The 20,358-nt window shown below is 42.2% G+C and overlaps 1 protein-coding gene across 2 annotated transcripts in view; it reads left to right on the top strand.

Annotated features, from left to right (window-relative positions):
* The window catches only part of RMI2 (RecQ mediated genome instability 2), a 32,617-nt gene extending 13,009 nt beyond the window's left edge, over positions 1–19,608 (top strand). Inside the window, exons 1-2 of one of the 2 annotated variants that reach the window (XM_064390241.1) lie at positions 18,383–18,730; positions 19,214–19,608. In XM_064390241.1, the coding sequence (XP_064246311.1) occupies positions 18,454–18,730; positions 19,214–19,362 (426 nt within the window). In that variant the 5' untranslated portion in view covers positions 18,383–18,453 and the 3' untranslated portion in view covers positions 19,363–19,608. Of the gene's footprint in view, positions 1–18,382; positions 18,731–19,213 lie in introns of those variants that run through there. The other variant, XM_064390242.1, reaches the window with a different exon arrangement.
* The last annotated feature ends 750 nt before the right edge of the window (positions 19,609–20,358 follow it).

The raw sequence follows: 20,358 nt of genomic DNA on the forward strand, positions 1-20,358 counted from the left end.
AGAGACCTTACAGAGTTGCCCTTGTAGGGAGGGTTTCTGTCTGTGGTGACTCACTTTTCCAGGGCCACTTTGTCCTCTGAGAGTGCAAGAAGTCCTATTGTCACTTGTGTTAAACTGGAAATGAGTGCTGTGCTGCATTTCAACTGCAAATCTATTTCAGTTCACAATAACGTCACAAGAAAATACTGGAAAATTTCTGATAATGAGTCTAGAGGAAGCCTTACCCTTAATCACATTAATTGCATTGAGCTTGCCAAGATCACTATGTAAAACTTACTGGACATGTGGGTAGTGACCTGTGATGCCTGAAACAACTGGTGATTCTAATACACCTTTACTGAGAGAAAAGCCTTTTGGAAAGGTAACAGGAGCTATTCTTACAGGAGAACAGTTTACATTTGTACTTCTCCTTCGTTCTTTGCTCCAGCTGCCCTGTGCTGTCTCTGATACCACTGGAGTATGGACTGAGTTCCCTCTCAGTTTTTGCAGCAGTATCAAAACTGTGTCCATGACCTTCAGGATTTACTTCTAAACAAAGTGATCAGTATATTGCTGACACTGCAGCCTCATCCAGCATAAATTCATACAGCCTTCAGGTAATGCTGATTTAGTCCATATCAAAGCTGAAGTTCCATAATTAGATTTCTCTAATCACCAGTTTAAAAATTCAGATTAGCTGTGTGATAAGTTGTAAAGAAAAAGCAGATAGAATTCTTCCTATGCCAAGTGTTGGGGCCTTTTCCCTCAAGAGCTTTTATAGGCAAATGGATACAATTAAGCACCTACTACAGTACCAGCAAGAAATACCAATAAATGTATGAATGCAAATTTAATATAAATTTAAATAATGTGCTCTCTCTCATGACTTCCCATATAAATAGGTTTATATACTCTCTTCCTGGGTCTGCAAGAAAGGTTAAATTACTAACAAGTTAAATTACTACTTTTTGCATTTAGACCCTTTGTAATCCTCAAACAGTGCTGTCCTTACCCTTGGTAAAGGTGGAGCAGCTACAGACATGGTCCTGCATATCCTGAGAGTTTACTGAGCTTCAGAGGCCAGCCAGACACCCAGAATTTCTCATCAGGAGGAAATTTCCTCGAGTTTAGACTTCTTAGCTAAAGACTTGGCAGGAGTTTCATCAGAACCCTTCAGAAGATTTCCTGTTCCAGTGGTGTATAAACACAGCAACAATAGGATAGTAGCTGTGTTCTTAGGAAGTATCTCAGAAATTTTTTTCTTTGTCATGCAAGGTGAACATTTTGTTCTCTAGCTGGTGCTGTTGCTTTATTAGGAATGTGATGGATGTGCTGTGGTGATAGGAAAATGCAAATGTGACTTCACATGCAGACTTGACTGGTTCATCCAAAATGCTGCCAGTGGCAGCTGGGCAGAGATCTCCAAGTAGATGTTTTTAACAATACGGAAAAGCAGGATTGCACCCACAACAGAGCAGTCCTGACCTTAGATCTACTGCTAAAAAATAGCCTATTTTTGAAGAGATTAAGGACAAAGACATTCAAAGCTCTCTTCTAGATACACTTCCATTACAAATTTTGAATTAACTTAAAGGACACTGCCTAACTTCTCCAGTTTAATTCTGGCTTTTTATTCCTTGCATATTTTATCCTTTCTTTCTTAGTGTCCCATTTTCTCCAGGACAGTCATTGATTGACCATTAGGCTAGAGACCAGGGGAGCCCCAGGCAGGGCTGCCAAGAGATACCTGCACTGGAGGGTTCCAAGTGTCAAGGCTGGAAAAAGCAGCTTGCCTGGATCAAAAAAGCCCTCGCTTCTTGCCTGCTCATGGGCCATACTAAAAATAGATCACCACTGATAATGGTGCATTGTGTTATTGCAGCAGTAAGTCATAGCATTCCACACTTTTACTTCTCTGTTTGTAGGAAATTCAATTAAAAACTTGGTCCGATACACACACACACACACAAAAGAATGCATTTACTCTCAGTGGCTGCATTTACCATCAAAGTTGGTAATGTTTCCTGAAATTGGTTTCTGATCCCCCAAAAGGCTGTGGGGTTTTCTTCTTCTTCTTTTTTCTTTTTCTTTCTTTTTTTTTTTCTTCTCTTTCTTTGTTATTTTTTTTCCAAAGGTTAATGTCAGGGAAACTGAACTACATACATGAAACTCTAAAATATCAACTGTGTAGATAAATCGTGGCATCATTGTGGTATCAGGGGCATAATGTGTGTGTGACCTGCCTCCAGTTCCATGAAATCCAGTGAATTCCCAGTTTCCACTAGCGGGTGGCAGGCAGATCTGAGTGTGGCTATTTCCTGTTCATTTTGAACCAGCTGTGGTTGTGATGGTGGGGGAAGAGTAGGAGGGCTGTGATCTGCAAGGAGAGGGAAACCCTGGACTGGAGCCTGGGGAGCTAAAACCCATTGGCTGTTAGGCAGTGGCACTCACTGAGTTTTTTCTGTATGAATCCTCTTCATGTGACAGACCTGCTGCACAAAATGCCAAGAGTGGTGCAGCCTGCAGGGTTTTGGCAAACAGATCATCTCTCATGATTCATGCAGCATCCTTCCGCTGCTCCACCTATGATGATGTCTCAAATGTGACCTTCAAAGGCAGGGCTAAAGCTGAATCTGAATCTGGCTTCAAAAACATGACCCACAAGCAGAGTTTTGTGCAGCAGCACAAAAAAAGGAGAAAGCATAAAAAGGAGAAAGTGATCCCGAGTGTCTGAAGCTGCCAATGTAGGTTGCCAAAGCAATTCTTGCTGAATGAACGGCACGTTTGTACGTGTTATTTAGAAACAGCTTTAAGAGACTTTCCTCTCTTAATTTCACTCATACCTTAACTTTGAGACACTGAGAGTGTCACTGCCAACTTCCCAGAAGTCCTGTAGCTGATTCTAATTTACATAAACTATTCTGCATACTGCTATATGCAGACACAAATAGCTATCTACTTGGGTTTTGTTTCTTCCCTTATCTCCTCCCAGCCCCCTTCTCAGGGCTGGGGAAATATGACAGATGCCTGAGCAGGCAGAAGCAGATTTGGGAAGGTCCGTGCATTTTTCTGCTCTGGGTTTACCACACTGAGGAGCACTCCATGACTGGACACAAGCGCTCATCACTGGGGATTTAGTAACCATTCCCCTCTGAAAATGGGATTTCAGTGCAGTCATGAGGCTGGGCAGTGAGCCCATCACTCTTCCAGAGAATCGTTACCCCATTTCCTCTTCTGTTCTCCTAATTAGGAGTTTGCACTTCAGTAGAGCACTTACCACAGCCTTGTTGCCATCCTGTACCTGGTACACACCACGGTGATGGTACATGGTTACAAAGCCAAGAACTGAAAAACTGGGCAATATCAGATTTATATTTGCATATGCAACCTGAAATCTGCCCACTCACACATGTGTGCACCGACTGACACAGGGGTGCTGGGGAAATGTGTGATCTCAACTCTCACAAAGCTAGGACAGAATTGGCAGGAAACACAAGGAGGCCTTTCTCAAATTTAAGGCCTGGAGTTTGCAATTAGATTTTTTAAACACAATTTCCTATAGACAATCCTGTGTTCTACAAAGAAGAAACCTTGCTAGCATTCCAGAACAGTTTTTTTAAACACAAAATTACTATTGTTTTAATTATGTTAATAGCCAAAAAGATAATGTGCTGCACGTGGGAGTGTAGGACTCTCCCAGGTGCTGAATGTGGAAATCACAGAGTTGAGGCAGGATAGGCTGGCAGAACTGAGCTTCTCCCTGCTTTTCTGGATCTTGGAACTCCTACTTAAAATTAATCACAAGACACCAGAAGTGTTCAAATTTTGAAGATAAGTGCTTTTGTGCTACTGCATCTGCCTGTGCTCACAAGGCACACAGTGCCATCGTGCTGGTTTCTAAACAGAGCTGAGCATTGCAAAGTATCTGGGCAGGTCAGGGATGACTCAAACAAATCTGAGTCAATGGAGAGGAGGCAGAAGGGACAGTATTTCTTCCATCTGAAGTGAATGCATTGAAACCTCATGAAAAACCAACACTAAACATATGAGGCCTTTTGGAAAGTGTCTCTGTGCAACTGCATCCCCAACATGCAGAATGATAAAATCACCTCCTGAGCTGAGTCGAGTGGCGGGGCTGAGGAGAGCTGTAAATAAAGTGGTAGGCGGTTTCCTGCTAAAACTCCCCTGCATGTCCAAGAACCCGCTGTGACTCAGCCGGTGCAGTCACTGGGAACTCAGCACAGACACCCTTTTCTGGTTGGGTGGTTTTACTTCTCTTTTTGCACCATACCAAGAGGGGCTCCATTCATCCCTGGAGGAATTGAATTGACAAATATGACCCATTACTTTTTATTGTCTTAAGGTAATGATCTCACAGTAGACCCAACAGGACTGTTCAGACTTCTTTTCCAGTTAGCAGTGACCCCACCCACATCTGCAAAATGTTGTGTCTGCTTGGATCTTTCACATGAAAGTTCATAGGACTTATATTCACATACTTTTACTGGGCTCTTACATGCATCTCTCTTGATGGCCTAAAAATCACATTTTTCTTGCTTTCATTTCATGTGCAAGAATACTCAGAAATTACCTTTTTTTTTTCTTTTTTTTAAGAGTATGTGTGTAAATATGCTGAATAGGAGACAATTATGTATTTGTTTATAATACATTTTCTAATGTACCTACTGTTCCTTCAAAGAATTAACACCTATGGAAAGATGAACTGAGCTGGAAGAATCCCATATTAAAGTAATAGCAGTAGCAATGTCTAGTAGCTTTTAGATCAGCAGCATCCATTCTCACTTGCACTAGAATATTTTATGTCTGAAGCAGTTACATGTCATTTCACTCCTCTGGACTCATGGTTTTGGAACATCCTTTGCCATTGAGATAATGCTTTCCATTTGAATTTGTACAGACAGTTGCCTCTCCATGTGAAAAGTTCTGTACACACACAGCTTTCAACTTGGCATTGGGAATTAATAAAACAGGTTTGGGAGATCTGCCGGTTTCCATGAACTGACTTAGAACAAACTGTTCTTTTCCCCTCTTTATCCATACAATATCTATTATGCTGCTTCTTAGTTTACACTTCTGTTTCTACCTTGTCTCTTCTCCCCCACAGTCCTTTTCCTTATTTTATTTATTATACTCCCTTTGTGCTAGTCCCAGCTAACTCCTTATTGGTTTCCTCCATAATAGTGCTGGAACGTTGTTCCATCTGACCTTGCTCTGTGTGAACAAATACACAGAGCAGGTTTCAAATTTAAAATACACAGGCCCAGGTTTAAAATTTACTCTGCTCCAGTTTTTTCTGCTTTTCAGCCCAATGTTATCTAGGTGACCCTTTAATTTCTGCTTAATACCTCTTTTAGTTTCAAGATCCAGTCTCCCTTTTGCTTTCTTTCTCTTTGTTATATTAAGTATAGTTTGTACATGGCTTTATTTTTTTCCCATTCTGAGAATTGTCTACTTTCTCCAGAGTTTTCAGTTTGGCATCTGAAGGTTATCTGTGGTTCCTTGTTAGTGAACTTCCTTTCTGGGAAGTTCAGCCTCTTTGTATTCTGACTCAAGTCATTAGCATCAAAGTACATTCTTCTTTTTCTTTCAAATTCCTATAACTGCCCACTTTTCTTCTCTTTTCTCTTGCCCAGTCCCCTCCAGTGCCCCCCACAGCAGTGCTCTGCAGGGCATGGCCTTACCAAAGCTGACACTCAGTTGCTTTCCCTCAGCCAAGGGTGAATGATGGAGGACTTGGTGTGTTTGCAGCCCTCCCATCTGAAAAGCAGGAGCCAAGGTTTTCCCAAGTGCACCTGAGGAGAAGATAGCCAAAGAGCTGGGGCCAGGAAGGAACTCACGTTATTGAGAGGCCAGAGGAGCTGAGGGGTGGCTGGCACTGGGGACCTGCCACTGGAGATGTGGGGTGAGGGACGCAGAGGGACCAGGTCCAAAGACAGGGGGAGCTGACATCAGTGGGTGGAAGTGCTGGAGATGTGGCAGGGATGAGGGGACTCAAAGGCAGGAGGGGCTGGGGCTCACCATCTTTCAGAGCTGGTGCCATCAGCTGGGATTGTGGCTTGGGGACCTAGGACACACAGTGACCTGCCCCATCCCCCTTCCTCCCAATGAACTGCCCTAACCCCCTTTTTATTTTACCAGAAATACCAGAAATAGTGCCAGTACATAGTACATCCAAATAGAAGGTTTAATAGACAACCTGATCACTCTGATATCCACAATAAATGACAATTTTATTTCACCAGGTGACCAGAACTCTTCTCCTCCTCCTCTTCTTCCTCCCCCACATACTCTTCATTTAAGTATAGTACGTAGGGAAGATTATGGGGCTACGTGGGAGGTACCCCACAAACAGAGTGGGTGCTGAGATCCTGCCTTCTGAGAAGAGCTCACCAGAATGACCAGTGAGGGCAGTGAGTGGGCAGAGCCCAGTGCTGGGGGAGCTGCACCTGCCAGCATCCTGCAAGGTGACTGCTGCCTGTGGCTGTGACAGGACAGCCTGTGCCCACGTCAGGGAGGGAAAGTGCTGCACCCTTACTGGTCATGGTGAGTCATTTGCACCTTTTGCTACATCTGGCACGAATTTCATTTTGAGTTACTGCTGTGCATCATTATTTTCAATATTTCCTTCACCAGAAGCTGGAGCCACAGAGGTGAAATTACATTTACCAGAATCTGTCATTAAAACTGACAGCTGGTTCTCATTAGAAGTCAAAGAATCAGGTTTTGAACAGCTCTAAACAGTGCCATTTTCAAGTAGTTGCATGTGGAGTAAGACTGTCCATTAGAAAAAATAAAGAGAATATAATCCCAGGTATTCAAATGCACCTGCCTGTACCTTTCCCCTATTAGAGCTGAAATCAAGCAAGGAAACAGTACTTGGGGAACAAGTCCAATTAACCATGAAAAAGAGGAATTTACCAGATGACTAGCAAGCCTGTTTTAATTTAAAGGGAATTTTGTGTCACTCTTTTGTCTTTACATAATACTGTGTGCAACTTAACACTAAGCATTAGCTTCAGATAGGCTTTTGTACCACCTTGGATTACATTCACACTTTTGGTCTCATCCATATTGTGATGTTGCCAGTGTCTCTTTTGGCCATCCAGATTTAGGTCAATTGTTTATGGCCTCAAATAACTGTACTGCAAACTCCTGAACTACTCAGAGGAAATGCTCTGCCTTCAAATACACACCTTTGATGTGGCTTGGGAAACTTTCCACCAGGACTTTACCTTAGAGCCTTCTCTGTTTTTAATTGTGCATGTATTGAAGTGTTTTACAGGGACAGATTTAGCAGGAACTTTGCACGCTGCCAGTCAGGTATAACTGCAGGGGCTTTCTGCTGAAGTAGAAAAGCCACACTGAGAAATAAGGCAAACCAAGATAGCCAGAAAAACACTCACTGGAATTGTGTCTGCTTATATTTAAATATCTCATTTGGAGGAAGTTCTGCTTTTACCTATAATACTACGCAAGTTCTTACAAAAGTCAGTTCAATGTTAGTATTACTCAGTTTCTAAAGAAATCATTTGGTTTTGTGTTTAGAAAACTTACTGCCAAGCCCCCTCTGCTGGAGGGAAAAATTATGTTTTCATCCCTGCATGCTGAAGACATCTAGTAAAAGCATTCCAGCTTTTACTGTGCAAGTGATTACAGGCTCAGAGTTCACAAGATCTTTACTACCTTTCTATTATTATCTGTCATTAGCTGTCATAAGTTGTGCTTAAGAGAAGAGTCTGGATGATCACTGCAAATTTGTTCAAATTATTCCATCTGAATGAGTCAGTGTGTTGAAAATTCATCTTCTCAATTGATTCTTTTACCATCTAAGTTATTTTCAGTAGTGTCCACCCTTTTCATCCCCCTGCTATATCTCGTATGTATCATCTACATCCTTTGTCAGCAATCATTACACACAGTTAGAGTGAACTCATAATACAGCAAACAGGAAAAGTTTACTGCAAGAAACCCACATGCTTTTCCAAGGCAATTCAAACTGCAGAGATGTGCTTTGTCTTTCTGACTGCTCTGCTTGTCTCTCAAGTGTGGCAAGAGCAGGTCAGTGGGTGAAAGACAAGATGATGTGCTGGTTAAACCATGTTTGTCATTTGAGTACAACAAACCCTTTTGCAAGGACCAGCTTTATATCACAGATCAGGAAACAGGAACAGCAAAGAAAGACAAGCCAATAGCTTCAGCATTGAATGAGGACATGGATTTCAGCCCTGCTCTGAAACACACTGCCTGGTGAACTTGTTCTAGTTAATTAGGCTAAAAGCCAGAAAAGAAATGTGTCACAACATTGAGCACTGCCCAAGAAAAGTTGGAGGTTTGTGAGACAAAGTGCTGGACCTGTTTATGGTCCTCTGTGGTGTACATTGAGAGCACTGAGCTTTGAAAGGGATTCAAAGCAGCCAGTGTGCTGTGCAAGCAGCCAGTAAGGAGCTATTGCCTACAGAGCTGCAGCTTTTCCCCCCTTGAGATTGTTCAAAAATCGGTCTCTGAAGAAAGGCAGTCTTTTAAAAATGGAGCAAGCCAAGAGAGCACTGCTGGGGCAGCTGATTTGTACTTAGACCTCCTCAGAATGTGGAAAAGTGCGATTTGTGTCCCTGCTTGGCAGAGAGCAGTCAAACTTCAGTTTCTCCCTTTTCTTGCAGTTGTCCTAACAAGTAAGTAGCAGTCTCCTCTCACTGAGAGGGAATGAGGAGTATTTGTTAAGTATTTGGGAACTTAACATCTAGAGCAGTCACTTGTGACTGGGAAACACTGGATTCTGGTGACCTCTCTGAGTGCTTACTGCACATTAATCAGTTCTTAGATAAGCTACTGAAGTGGTATTTGAGGCTGAGACAGAAGTCAGTGGCTCACCTCTGACAAATAAAACCCCCAACCTGCAGACCTAAAGGCAAGGCCCATTCTTTCTATAGGTCAATGGCTCTTGAAAGCCTTTCTGTGAACTAAAGCAAGTTCACAGGAAGACCAGAGAATGTTCCTTCTATGAGTTTGTGGTGTGAGGTCCTAACTTCAAAATAAGCTTGAGAAGCATGTCCTTGAGTCCATGCCAGGGAGGGGTTTGAGCCTGATTCCCCAAACTGAAGCTTGAAGCACCCACATTCCCACAAAAGATCTCACTAGTAAACTGCTGAATAAAACAGAGGAGGCTGAAAAAAATAATGATACCCCTTTAAGAAAATGTGTCTAATGAAGTCTCTGAAGGGTTGCAAAATACTTCAAGCCTCTATTATTAGATTCCGTTTGAAAAAATAGTGACAATTTTTCTATAAACATCAAACTAGCAACACTGAGGGAAGGAAAAAACATACTGAATTGGTGTTCTATGTTAAAAAATATTCTTTTAAAAATGTAATTGTATTTCAGATGAAAACATGAACTAATTGAAGTTTCCTAGAATGTACTCTAAGTACAGCATGTGAGGTTAAATGACTACTCAGCCAATAGCCAAAATAAATGCTAGAGTTTACAACAGGTTTGGACCAGAAAGAAGTAGCCCTGAGTTCTAGGGAAGTTAGAAAACCCAGCTCATCTTTGGAAACTGATGCCCAGCAGGGCAGAGGGTTAAAAACAAGTAGTCTCAGTTCTCCTGTATGCAACATTTTGTGACTGTGCAACATTTCCTGGCCGATGAAATGCAGCTGCAGTACCTCCCAGGTGCAAGGCATCTGTTGCTTTATAATTTCAATGCAATAAAGAGCTCCCTTTCCTTCTGACTGAGGTTTTATTGCAGGGTCTGTGTACACTGAAGGAAGAAGAGAGGAAGGGGAGTGGGGAAAGATATCAGGAAGTGCCTCTGTCCCAAGCAGGAGGTAACCAGAATCAGCTCTGCAACAGCAGGAGCACCATCCTGCTGAGGCATTTGGACATGATTAGGTACACTGCAGAGTTCCTAGGTCTGCAGTCTAGGGGTCTCATCCCACCTTCACAGGACTTTTGTGCTTGTATGATCAGAGCTAACCTGCTTCCAGAGGCCAACTGTGCCCTGCCAAGCTGTAGCACTTGGTAGAAGTGCTGGAAAAACAAGCAGAAGTTCCCTCCTGCCACTCAGTGGGATGTAGGACAGGGACTGACCCAGGAGACAACTTGTTTCTTTCCAGAGGCCTTTTCATGCAGAGCCTGTTCATTTCTTACCATCTGAAATGCACAGTCTGCCCATTTAGGCAGAGCTGCAACATGAAGATACAACTTGAGAGCTATTGAGTTGAGGCATTACATATCCAGACATTTATAGACAATATAAACGTGTGAATGAAAAGCAGCAAATGAAAACCATGATGGAAACTTGTTCTTCAGTATGAGCTTGCAAGACACAGGTACCAGGAAAGATGAAAGCATTGCTCCTAAGGCATATATCTGTAACTTCTGATGAAATAATAAATACACTCTTTCCTACTCATGTACCAGGAATTGAACCAAGATTAGTGTAAGATTACAGACCATAAACTATAATTTGAGGACATTTCAAAACATAAAAAATGCTTGGAATTCAAGGACAGAAACTTTTACCACAGTTTATGAGTAAGAATTTCATGGCACCGCTCCTTTTATGACTTTACAAGTACTTTTTACAAACGTTATCAGTTCACAGCACTCCACAGCTGTGTGACGGAAATTGCAGAAGTACTGGTGGAGCTTTACTGCTTTCTATCTGGGAAATGCAGCCTTTAGAAGGAAACACATCTATCTAGTGTACAAATCAAAAGATGAATGAGAAAGATCTCCAGTTACTTTCAGTTCTGTTTTCTTTGGCTGGAATTTATGTTTTCCCCAGACATCATATGTCCAGCCAGAACCCAGGGTAGTAGAATGACATTTCTAAGAAACAGAAGGGAAAGTTGCCACAAGCAAAAGGGACATTCTCCAAACGCTGCCAGTTTTGAGTAAAATGTGGCACTATTTAAATGAACACTCCTGTGACTGAAGTAAACTTCAGAGATTTTCTTTGCAAAGACTGTTCCTCCCAGCCTTGATTTTGGAAGTTGCTAGTGACCATTACTTGGGCTGATATCACAGGAGGCCTGAAGTGTGTAGCATTTTTCAGAAGGCACTGTGTATCCATCAAAACAGGAAATACATCCTTCAGTCAGAAGAATCAGTGATTGATAATGAGCAGCACTGGTTTTATGAGCAGTATATACTGTTATTTAACTGGGCCAGCCAAAGTGGTTTGTGAACTATCCACATTATGTATTCTGAATCTAACCTACATACCTGAATGCCTAATTTTTCCGGGCAGGGAAGAACAGTGGAACTGGAGAGTGACTGGAGCCAGCTCAGTTGCAAAATTTGCAAAATGTCTGCCCAAAGGTATTAATTCCTTCATCAATATGCTTAACTGCTGTTCACAAACCTGGACAGATGTAAAAAAGGGGCCTGGAGACTATTTTTGCTATCCCCAGACACTCACTCAAGTATTTCATTTGCCAGAAATGAATGTAAAACCGATTCCATTAAATGGCAGCATGAAAGCAGTAGTGAGTGTGCTTCAGCCTCCTTAGCTCCACTGAGTGCTGGAAGCTCTTGTGGTCTGCAGTGGACTGAAACACCACTGAATTCTCAGCAAAGGAAGACCCAGAGGTACCAGAATGCAAATAAACCAATGTCTGTGTCAAACAGCAGGGTCAACTGTTCAAGTCTCCCTCTGCCTTAAAAATCTATGAAAACAACAAAAATGAAAATATCTAACCCACATCTTGTGGTTATTAGTAATCACAGTGTTATTTTTATGGGAGTCTAGATAAGGTATTGGCACATCAGAGATCTGCAGGTAAGAAAAAAAAACAACTTGCATGTGCCTTTCACTTTCACCTAATATGATAATATGATTTCTCATAAATGAAGCTGTAACCGGCAGTGGAGCCCAAGACCTGCCAAGCTTTGCCTTGCAAATCCAAGGTCATGTGTTGCCTTTTTCCGTTCTCAAGTGTCTATTGTCTGATATCTGATATCTATTCAAATTGTAACAGAGCTACAGCTCTTCAAATGCTCCTGTGTAAATGTGAAATTACTTGAATATAAATGCTTTGTGTTTGGAACATCAAAACTCCAAAGGTACAACCAAAAATGTGCAGTGCCCTGCCAGCTCTGCACAGACACTCTGTGACATTTGCATGAGTCTGAGGCACCATCTGTGCTGAACTGATGTCTCCTGTTGGCTCTTACAGTATTGACAGTTTCTATTTTAACAAACAAGCACTGATGGCTTTTGCAATAGAGTGCACTACTGCAAGTCTGGTTTTGTGGGCTTGTCAGGTTTTGAAAATAAGGTGTACTGGGTCTGCATTTATCATTTACTGCTGCTTTTCATGACAAGCTGAAAGCTTGCTAAGTTTTTGGCTTCAATATATTTGGATCCCTGATGAGTCATTTTTTTGGCTGCATTTGAATTTCAAGTCCAAGATTTGTTGTTTAGTTTGGAAGGCTGCCCTATAGAGAACTACACTCAGAAACAACCATTGTGTTGCACACTATATGCCATCTTCTAGCCTTCTATAAAAATCAAATATTTTCATATAAGTCATTAGTAAATACTCAAATATATTCAGGTAGATAAATGTTCTTACAGTTGCCTCACTGCAGACGTCACACAACCTGTAGTTTAGTAGAAAGGTCAGCTTACCTATACATAAAAAGTTATTTTAATACTTCTCATTGGTCCTTTTCACAGTTTCTTTCTATGTTCCTCTGGTTTGTTTGTTTTCCTGTTTAGTTCATACCATGAGGTTCTGAAGTCTTACTGGAGGAGCTGATTAAAATCTTGGAGCACCACTGATGTGCTCATGGGTCAGTTGCCAGTGATGGCTGTTCAATAACAGTGAATGCCAGCAATAAAGTTCTGACCTTCATTCCATTAAATTCATATTTGACCTTGCATATTCTGGGCTTAGTGGAAAGAGATGGGTCTAAATTAGAGAGTTTCAGCATAGTGCGTATCATAAGGTGCTTTACAAACTACAAACTAAAACCTGTGATTAAAATTACTTAAATCAAGAGGTGGAGGCAGTTTGTGACATTTTAATGTCAAATTGTATTTTAAAACATGACATTTCCATATGGCTTGTAGAGGTCTTTCTAAAATGAACTGATGAGTTGTCTTCCCATTGGTTCATGCAGTCTTTTGACTTTTTTAATAAATTAAAGAACCCTAAGAATGTGAAAACGTACTTCATCAATTAGACACTAAGTGTTCTGATTTAGGAAGAACTCTGTGATTTAACATGATATTTTATATCTTCTAGACCTATTAAGAGATAAGTAGGTCTTGTATATTCATATATTAATGTGACTTCCATCTAACATTACTGCTATTAACATGCCAACATTTGTTCATTCATTCATTCACTCATGCCCATAGTTGGGCAGCAGGCTGCTATTTGTAGGGGCTATGGCAATAAATGCATTCTCAATCCAGGCCTGTAAATTCTTCCGGGTTTGAATCTTGCCTTACAGAATGCACACCATAATAAGAAACTGGAAACTCAAGCTGATTGAAGTCCCTGTCCACCTATGTACAAAAAACCATGTGCTATTGTTGAGCAGCTTCAAACAAAGTTTCATTGCTGTTGATTTCCTTTATTATTATTTTTTGCTTTTTCAGTCATTCAGCTGTTTCTTGTGAATCCAATGTGGTTCTGTAGCTGTGATGTTTTTAGTTTAAAACAGATAAAGTTCATAGGGAGAGACAGTCTTTTTGCTGGACCTGAGAAAGATCTTACCTGCATGAAAATTTGACTGTTAGTAAAAGCCTCTCCCTACTAAGCACCAGAAATTTATTTCATGTATTTTTGAATATTGCCTTGATTATTACAGAATCCTGCCAATGTATTCTCTGGAATGGTTGTAACTTCTCAGCCTTACTGGCTTCTATGTAGATTTCTATTTCACAACCCAGACTTTAAATTTAATTTAAATTAAATTTTCAATGTCACTCTGCTGCTTACTGTTCTTTAGAAAGTTATTCTTCTGTCACATCGCTGAATGAACTGGATGCTGACCATGCTAATCAGAGTGTATTTGTGCAAGAGCAGCAGCTGTCAAGGGAAGGCACTGTGATCTGTATTCCCCTACACTGGTTATAGGGACTCTCCAGTCTTGTTAAGCTTTTGCTAAATATCCAATTCTTTCAAAAAGTGAAACTCAGTCCAAAAGGCAAGTGACTGAAGTCTCCTAGCTACTGGCCCAGCTTCAGTCAGGATGAAGATCTAATGTTTTATATGCCATTCATATTTCCTATTGAAAGATTTCTTTTTTCTTGTGCAGGAGTTTGAATAAGCCCATCTGGAAGCCAGCTCTGCAGACTATTTCCAGAGCAGCAAACAATACTGGAAAAGTAAAGACTGATTCATTATTTTTTTCTTTAATCGTGTTATAGTCCTATTCCACAGAACACTGATTTATTTAATTTACATGCTAGCATATATATACCATGGAAAGAAACCAACAGGTGACACCCACTTCTGCAGAACACAACTGCAGTTCTCTAAGTATTTCCTCTAAGTATTCTTTGTAAATGAAATGAGTCAGCTAAGCAGGACAGCACTGCCCTTTTCACAGCCTGCAGGCCCCACGGCAGGGATGTGTGGCGAGTGACAGGAACTGGGTACATCTGCATGCCAGTGGCAGCAATGAAATAATTTCTTGTGCTAAGGCTGGCTGTACAAGCTGAGGTTTCCCCCCACTCTCAGAGGAGATGCTGTTTATCCTCTCCACATGCTGGGTGGAGCTGGCAGCTCCTGGCAGCTGCAGGAAGTCTCTTGCCATAATCCACCACAGATTCCACCAAGCATGAGCTCACATGGGATGCAGAGCATCTATATTAGGTTCTCAAGGAAAAAGAGCACTGGGAGGTGCCTTGCTAATGCTTTGGTTCATGGTATTTGCCACAAAATTAGGTCACCGTATGTTAGAGTGACTCTTCTGTCACTCTAAGAGCAGGTTTTGGCTTGATGACACCATGCGAGCGGCCAGACTCTTCTTGCTGTTGTAAGTAGTGGAGTTCTGATGTCTGTTGCTCACATTTACCTGTCCTGTCCAAGTCATATCTAAAATACCACTTATTCAGAGCCACCTCCTAATTAAAACCCTGGCAGGTTGCACCTAGAGTTTTCCTGTTTCAGCATATGACTTTGCTGGCTCCAGGTCTTTTGAAATTCCTGGTCGAACACAATTTAGTACCCATCTGCCAGACTGCTCTGCCCCAAAGCATAAATTACAAGCAGCTGAAGCTCATGTTAGGGATGTAAATACAACTGACTTCCAACCCATTAATTCCAAGTCATTGATCCATTAATTTCAAATCATTAATTAAATTCAGTGATGATGAGATAGTCTAAAAAAAAACCTTGAAGGATGATGTTTTTCCACACTTCAGTCAGCATGTCCACATTGCATCTTTTATGCAATACAAAACAAACACCAGGAACAACTGAATTTTATATTCTTGTGTTTGTGTCGTATTGTTCTATGTGCAATGTAAGAAAATAAGTCTAAATTAGGACAGATCTCTTGAAGGTCAAACCTGACACTGTATGTGCTAAAATCTGTCCTTCAGTGAAGTTTCATATGAATACCAGGGAAAGGAAGACATCTCAGAGCCCTCACTTGCAGAGTAATTGTTGCAAAGGATTGTTTTCACATCTTCCTTCAGTGATGCTGAGCTCCCATGTGCTGCTTCCTTTTTCTGCATGAGGATACGAAAGGCTCAATCATATCATTTGCAGTTTGCTCTGTGACTGTTGCTGGAGATGCCAGAATAGAGCAGATGTTGGCCTGCTCCAGTCACATCCTCTGAGTTCTGAATCCTGTGAGTTTCTGGGCTGACCAGAGACAAGGGGTTTTTTACAGATCTGTTTTATGGACATTTGTGGGCCATTCAGACATAACCATTATAATCTATGTATTTTTCAGCTCCACACTTTGTGTGACTTTTCTTGCAGTCAGCTGTGGAGCTCCCAGCTCCACAAATTAAAAATTTGTTTGAAATCCATTTTATAACTTCTCAGTACTAGGAAAGAGAAATAAAATTGAAGAACCTGTTCTGTACACATTGGCCAGTGGACTGGAAAGAAGGATTTTTTTTAAACTCTCTCAGGTAGAATGAAAGGCTGTAAAAGATCAGACTTCCTGGCCAAGGGAAAGAAGGATTTTTCTGCTTGCATAGTATCAGCCTTTTACCAAAATTATGGAGACAAGCAGGGACTTGCTTCCATTTTAAGTAGTACTATCAGTAGCAGCACAAAAAGGTCTGACTCGACAGAAAATTTCAAGTTGCTGCTTCCTTGGAAATCTCTTTTCTCAGAGATCTGGGGTAAAATTCTTTTCTAAGCTCTCTTGGCACCATACCAACAAAACCCTGCCAGTGTAATTGAGGGAGCCCTTAAACTGAGGGAGCCCTGACTCCTGCTTCCATCTGGACTGTGCTGCCTAGGTGTAGTCTGACCTTTTTTCACCATGCTGTGACCATCTCATGTATGTGTCAGCCTGAGGAATAATGTCCTTGAAGATTGCTTTGAAGTGAGGTGCATATTGTAGTATCAGACAGATTGATTCCTTCTTTTTTAATCCGTGCAAACCAAAACTCTCGCATCAAGCGTGCTCTCAAAAAATCTGCTCATGTTTAATCCAGTGCAATTTAGAGCCTGGCAGCCACCACCTCTGTGTCTTTTCCAACTGTGTGCTGAGCTTCCTCTGCCACCCTTAAATCAGAGGGTGATCCCTGTGGGGTCACCTCCAGCTCAGTCTGTTGAGGCCTCAGACATTTTCCCTGCAGCTGCAGAACGTGTCTGTGCTGAGCTGCACCAGGCCTTGGGGCAGAGCTTCGCAGATAATTCAGCATAACTATGCATTTTACTGAAAGATAAGGATTTTCTGGTTTAGGAAAACAAATCCATTTCTTGATGCAGGTTGCCAGTGCTTTTGCCCTTCTTATAACACCATTTCTTGAAGGCAAATCTTTTAAAAGGGACCTCTTAGTCTCTCCTGAAGATTACACTCTTGTAGGGGTCTTGCCTTGATCTGTAGATTTAATGGCTTAATAAGCATTAGACACTCCTATTATGCAGTAACAAATAGGAATACAATACTTTTATCAATATTTGGCACAATTAATTTTTTTTTATGTGAAACTAAATATTGATGCTGTCAAGTGACTGCAGCTTAAGGGCATAAATTACAAATATTCTCCTGTGAGCCTTGCTCAAATCGTGCATTCATATACAGTAACTATCTAATGTCTTTCTATTCCTGTAAGCTATATGATTTGATTGCCAGATTACATGGTTCTGTATTGTGCTTAGATGTCAGTGTTTTTATTGTTATTACCAATATTATGTTTTATTCTTACTGTAAGTGGTAACAAAAAATTAACTGCTTCCTTACACTATAAAAAGAATACAGTCCCATTTACAGAATGTCTCCAAACAGAAAATATATTTAGAAAAAAAAAACTGAATAAATAATTCACAACATGATGGGTGAGTAGGAAGAAAGGTCTTTTGATGTATTTTGCTACTCAGGACAAAACCAGATTTTTAAAATAAAGTATCTGCCTATTTTAATGGAGAACAAAAGCTCTTCTAAAGAAGAATGATTGTAATCAGTGTATTTTTACCCATTCTGCACTTTTGTAGGTTATAGGACTTGTGAAAGTAATGAACCCATCCCTTTGGTTTTCCTGATTATTGTCTTTGTTCCATCCTCCTCTTTCTTCACTAGCTTATTTCTTGGCTTATTTTCTAAACTAAATGTCAACCCACCCACCCAAAAGAAACCATATCATTTCAAGAATACCAGACTGCAGCAAATATTGACTGCAGCCTGTCAGTAATATCAACAGACAGTAAATAAATTCCTTACAGTCTTGGAATTCAAGACTCCCATCTTAAAACTGCCCATGGTTTCAGTGCATTATGCACTGGATTTCCCCAGAAAACATCCCTGGGAAAATCAGCATGTGCATTTTCCTGTTTTCTCACGAAAGCGGAGCTTCATCCCCTCGCCAGTGAACGCCGCGGCCCCTGCCGCTCAGCGGGGCGGGAGGCCGGGCCCGGGGCAGAGCTCAGCGGCACCCTCAGCTCGAGCAGAGCCCCGAGCCCCAGCTCCACTGCCTTCTGCGCGTGAAGGGGCCGCTCCTGAACTGAAACCAGGTAAAATGACGGCCAGTCAGGCTCTGGGCTGATCCAGGTGAGAGGGGCTGGCACACGGTGCAGCCGCTGGGCAGCGAGGGCGCCGGGGCGGGTGAGGCGGCCGGGGCACCGCCGCGCTCCGCACCCACACAGCCCCGCGGGGCCCGGGCCGCCCGTCCCGCACAGCACCTCCCACTCCACAGGCCGCTCCGCAGCCGCAGCGCTGCCGCCGCTCAGGGAAGGGGTGGGGCCTGGCGCTCCCCTCCTCCTCAGCGGCTGGAGGCCGGGCGCTCTCCGCCCTCCGGCGCCCCTCAGCATGGCCGGGGCAGCGCTGGGCCCGCCGGGCCCGCCGGTGAAGGTGCTGGCGGCGCAGCTGCGGCGGGCGGAGCGCGGCGCGGGCGGCTGCTGGGAGCTGCGGCGGGCGGCGGCGGGCCGGGCGCCGCTGGCCCTGCGGGCCGTGTGGATGCAGGGCACCGTGCTGGAGGTGCAGCGCGGCGCCGAAGGCGGCTCGGCCCGGCTGCAGGACGGCAGCGGCGCCTTCACCGTGCTGGGCGTGGAGCAGGTGCCGCAGGGCCGGCCGTGCCTCAGCGCAGGTACCGCGGGCCGGGTCCAGCGCACATCCCCTCCGCACGGCCCCGAACAAGGAAATTCTTCTCCTATTTCTCTTTCCTGTTTCTTGCTTGCTTTCTTTTCCTTCTCTTCCCTTCACCAGAACTGCCAGTTCAAATGGAGAAGTGTTGGTCTGCAGTGTTGCAGAAATTGCAGTAAAAAATAGGCCCATTGCTTAAAACTTCAGCCTTCTGACCTACCCTCAGGCCCTCACACAGCAGCACAAATTTGTGTTTGTTTGGCTCTTATCGTATGTGGAAATATAGTTAAATATGCCTTAGAAGTGGCTGTACAGGTAATGAAGCCTTTTTCTGAAATTCAGTTGTAAGCAATCTTCATTCCCTGAGTTTTCTTACAAGTATCACCATCTTCAATTTGCACTGTTTACTTGACTTTAAGTAATTTGGTTTATGAATTTTAATGATAATACAAAGGTTAATTAAATTTAATGCTTACTTGTTTTTTAGGGAAGTATGTAATGGTGATGGGTGTGGTGCGGTGCTGCAGTCCGGAGCCTGTTCTTCGAGCAATAAAGATGACAGATCTCTCTGAAAACCCCATCCATAAGAGTATGTGGGACCTTGAAGTGGAGGATTTGCACAGAGTCCTCCCCTAATACTTTTACTTTCTGCCTAAAAGAACTGGACATTTGTTTTCTTTTGCTTTTTGGTGCAGAACATTGGACAATTCTGTGTAACCACTCCAAAGTGAGAAGTTGGGCTCAGTTAAGTGTGGGGACCAGTGCTTATCTGATCATAATCACAGTTCACGTCTCTCTCTTTTTCTACCAACATATTTCAGAAGTGCCTATTTGATGTTCTGATTAAGATGTCCATGCTATTAAAAAGGCTGTATGTTTGTTTCTGTGTGTGTTAGCTGCTCTTTGGGGGAGCTCATGTTGAGGCAGCTGTTCTACAGCAGGGCTGAACGGGGCTCACGTTACCAGGGTGAATTCTGCACCTGGCATCAAGGCAAAATTTGTTTCAGTCCATTTAGGCTGTGCTTGGAAATAATCGTTTTCACCTGTGTTTTGTATTTCAGTAATCACCATGACTGTAAACTGCTTGTAAGACAGGTGTCTCTTGGTAACAATTAGCAGTGTCTTGGACTTAAAATACCTCTCTGGTTTCTGAAATACTGAAAGTGGTAATGACTCCTCTGTTCCAGTGAAGTTTATGAAAAGTTGTGATGCAGGATTCCTTGGAATAGGTTCTCCAGGTGCAAGATGTAAATACTTTTTACCTCCAGAAACAAGCATTCTGTCCCTAAGAGCATTTTCCTTTTTGAAAGTTGTTTTCTTCCAGTGTATTCTATTTTTAACTGTTTAAATAATTCTAAATTATATTATCTTTCCTTTTCTATAAAAAGTACAAATATTACTGCTCTTTATTTTCCATCTTGTCTAAAGAGAATTTGGGTCCTGATGAATGCATTGCAGTATCTGTGTGCAATGGCTTTGTGATTGGGGACTGTGTTGGAGTTATGTTAATTAGGAATGCATATTGGAAGAAAAGAGAATCTCTGATTGTATGCTCTACAATTTAAGTTGAGAATCAAGTGGTGGTAATTAAATTTTGTAATTGTGGGACTAGGTTTTCAAAGCATGTGGAAA

The sequence above is a fragment of the Passer domesticus genome, chromosome 15 (assembly GCF_036417665.1).
Source record: "Passer domesticus isolate bPasDom1 chromosome 15, bPasDom1.hap1, whole genome shotgun sequence".
Classification (NCBI taxonomy): domain Eukaryota; kingdom Metazoa; phylum Chordata; class Aves; order Passeriformes; family Passeridae; genus Passer; species Passer domesticus.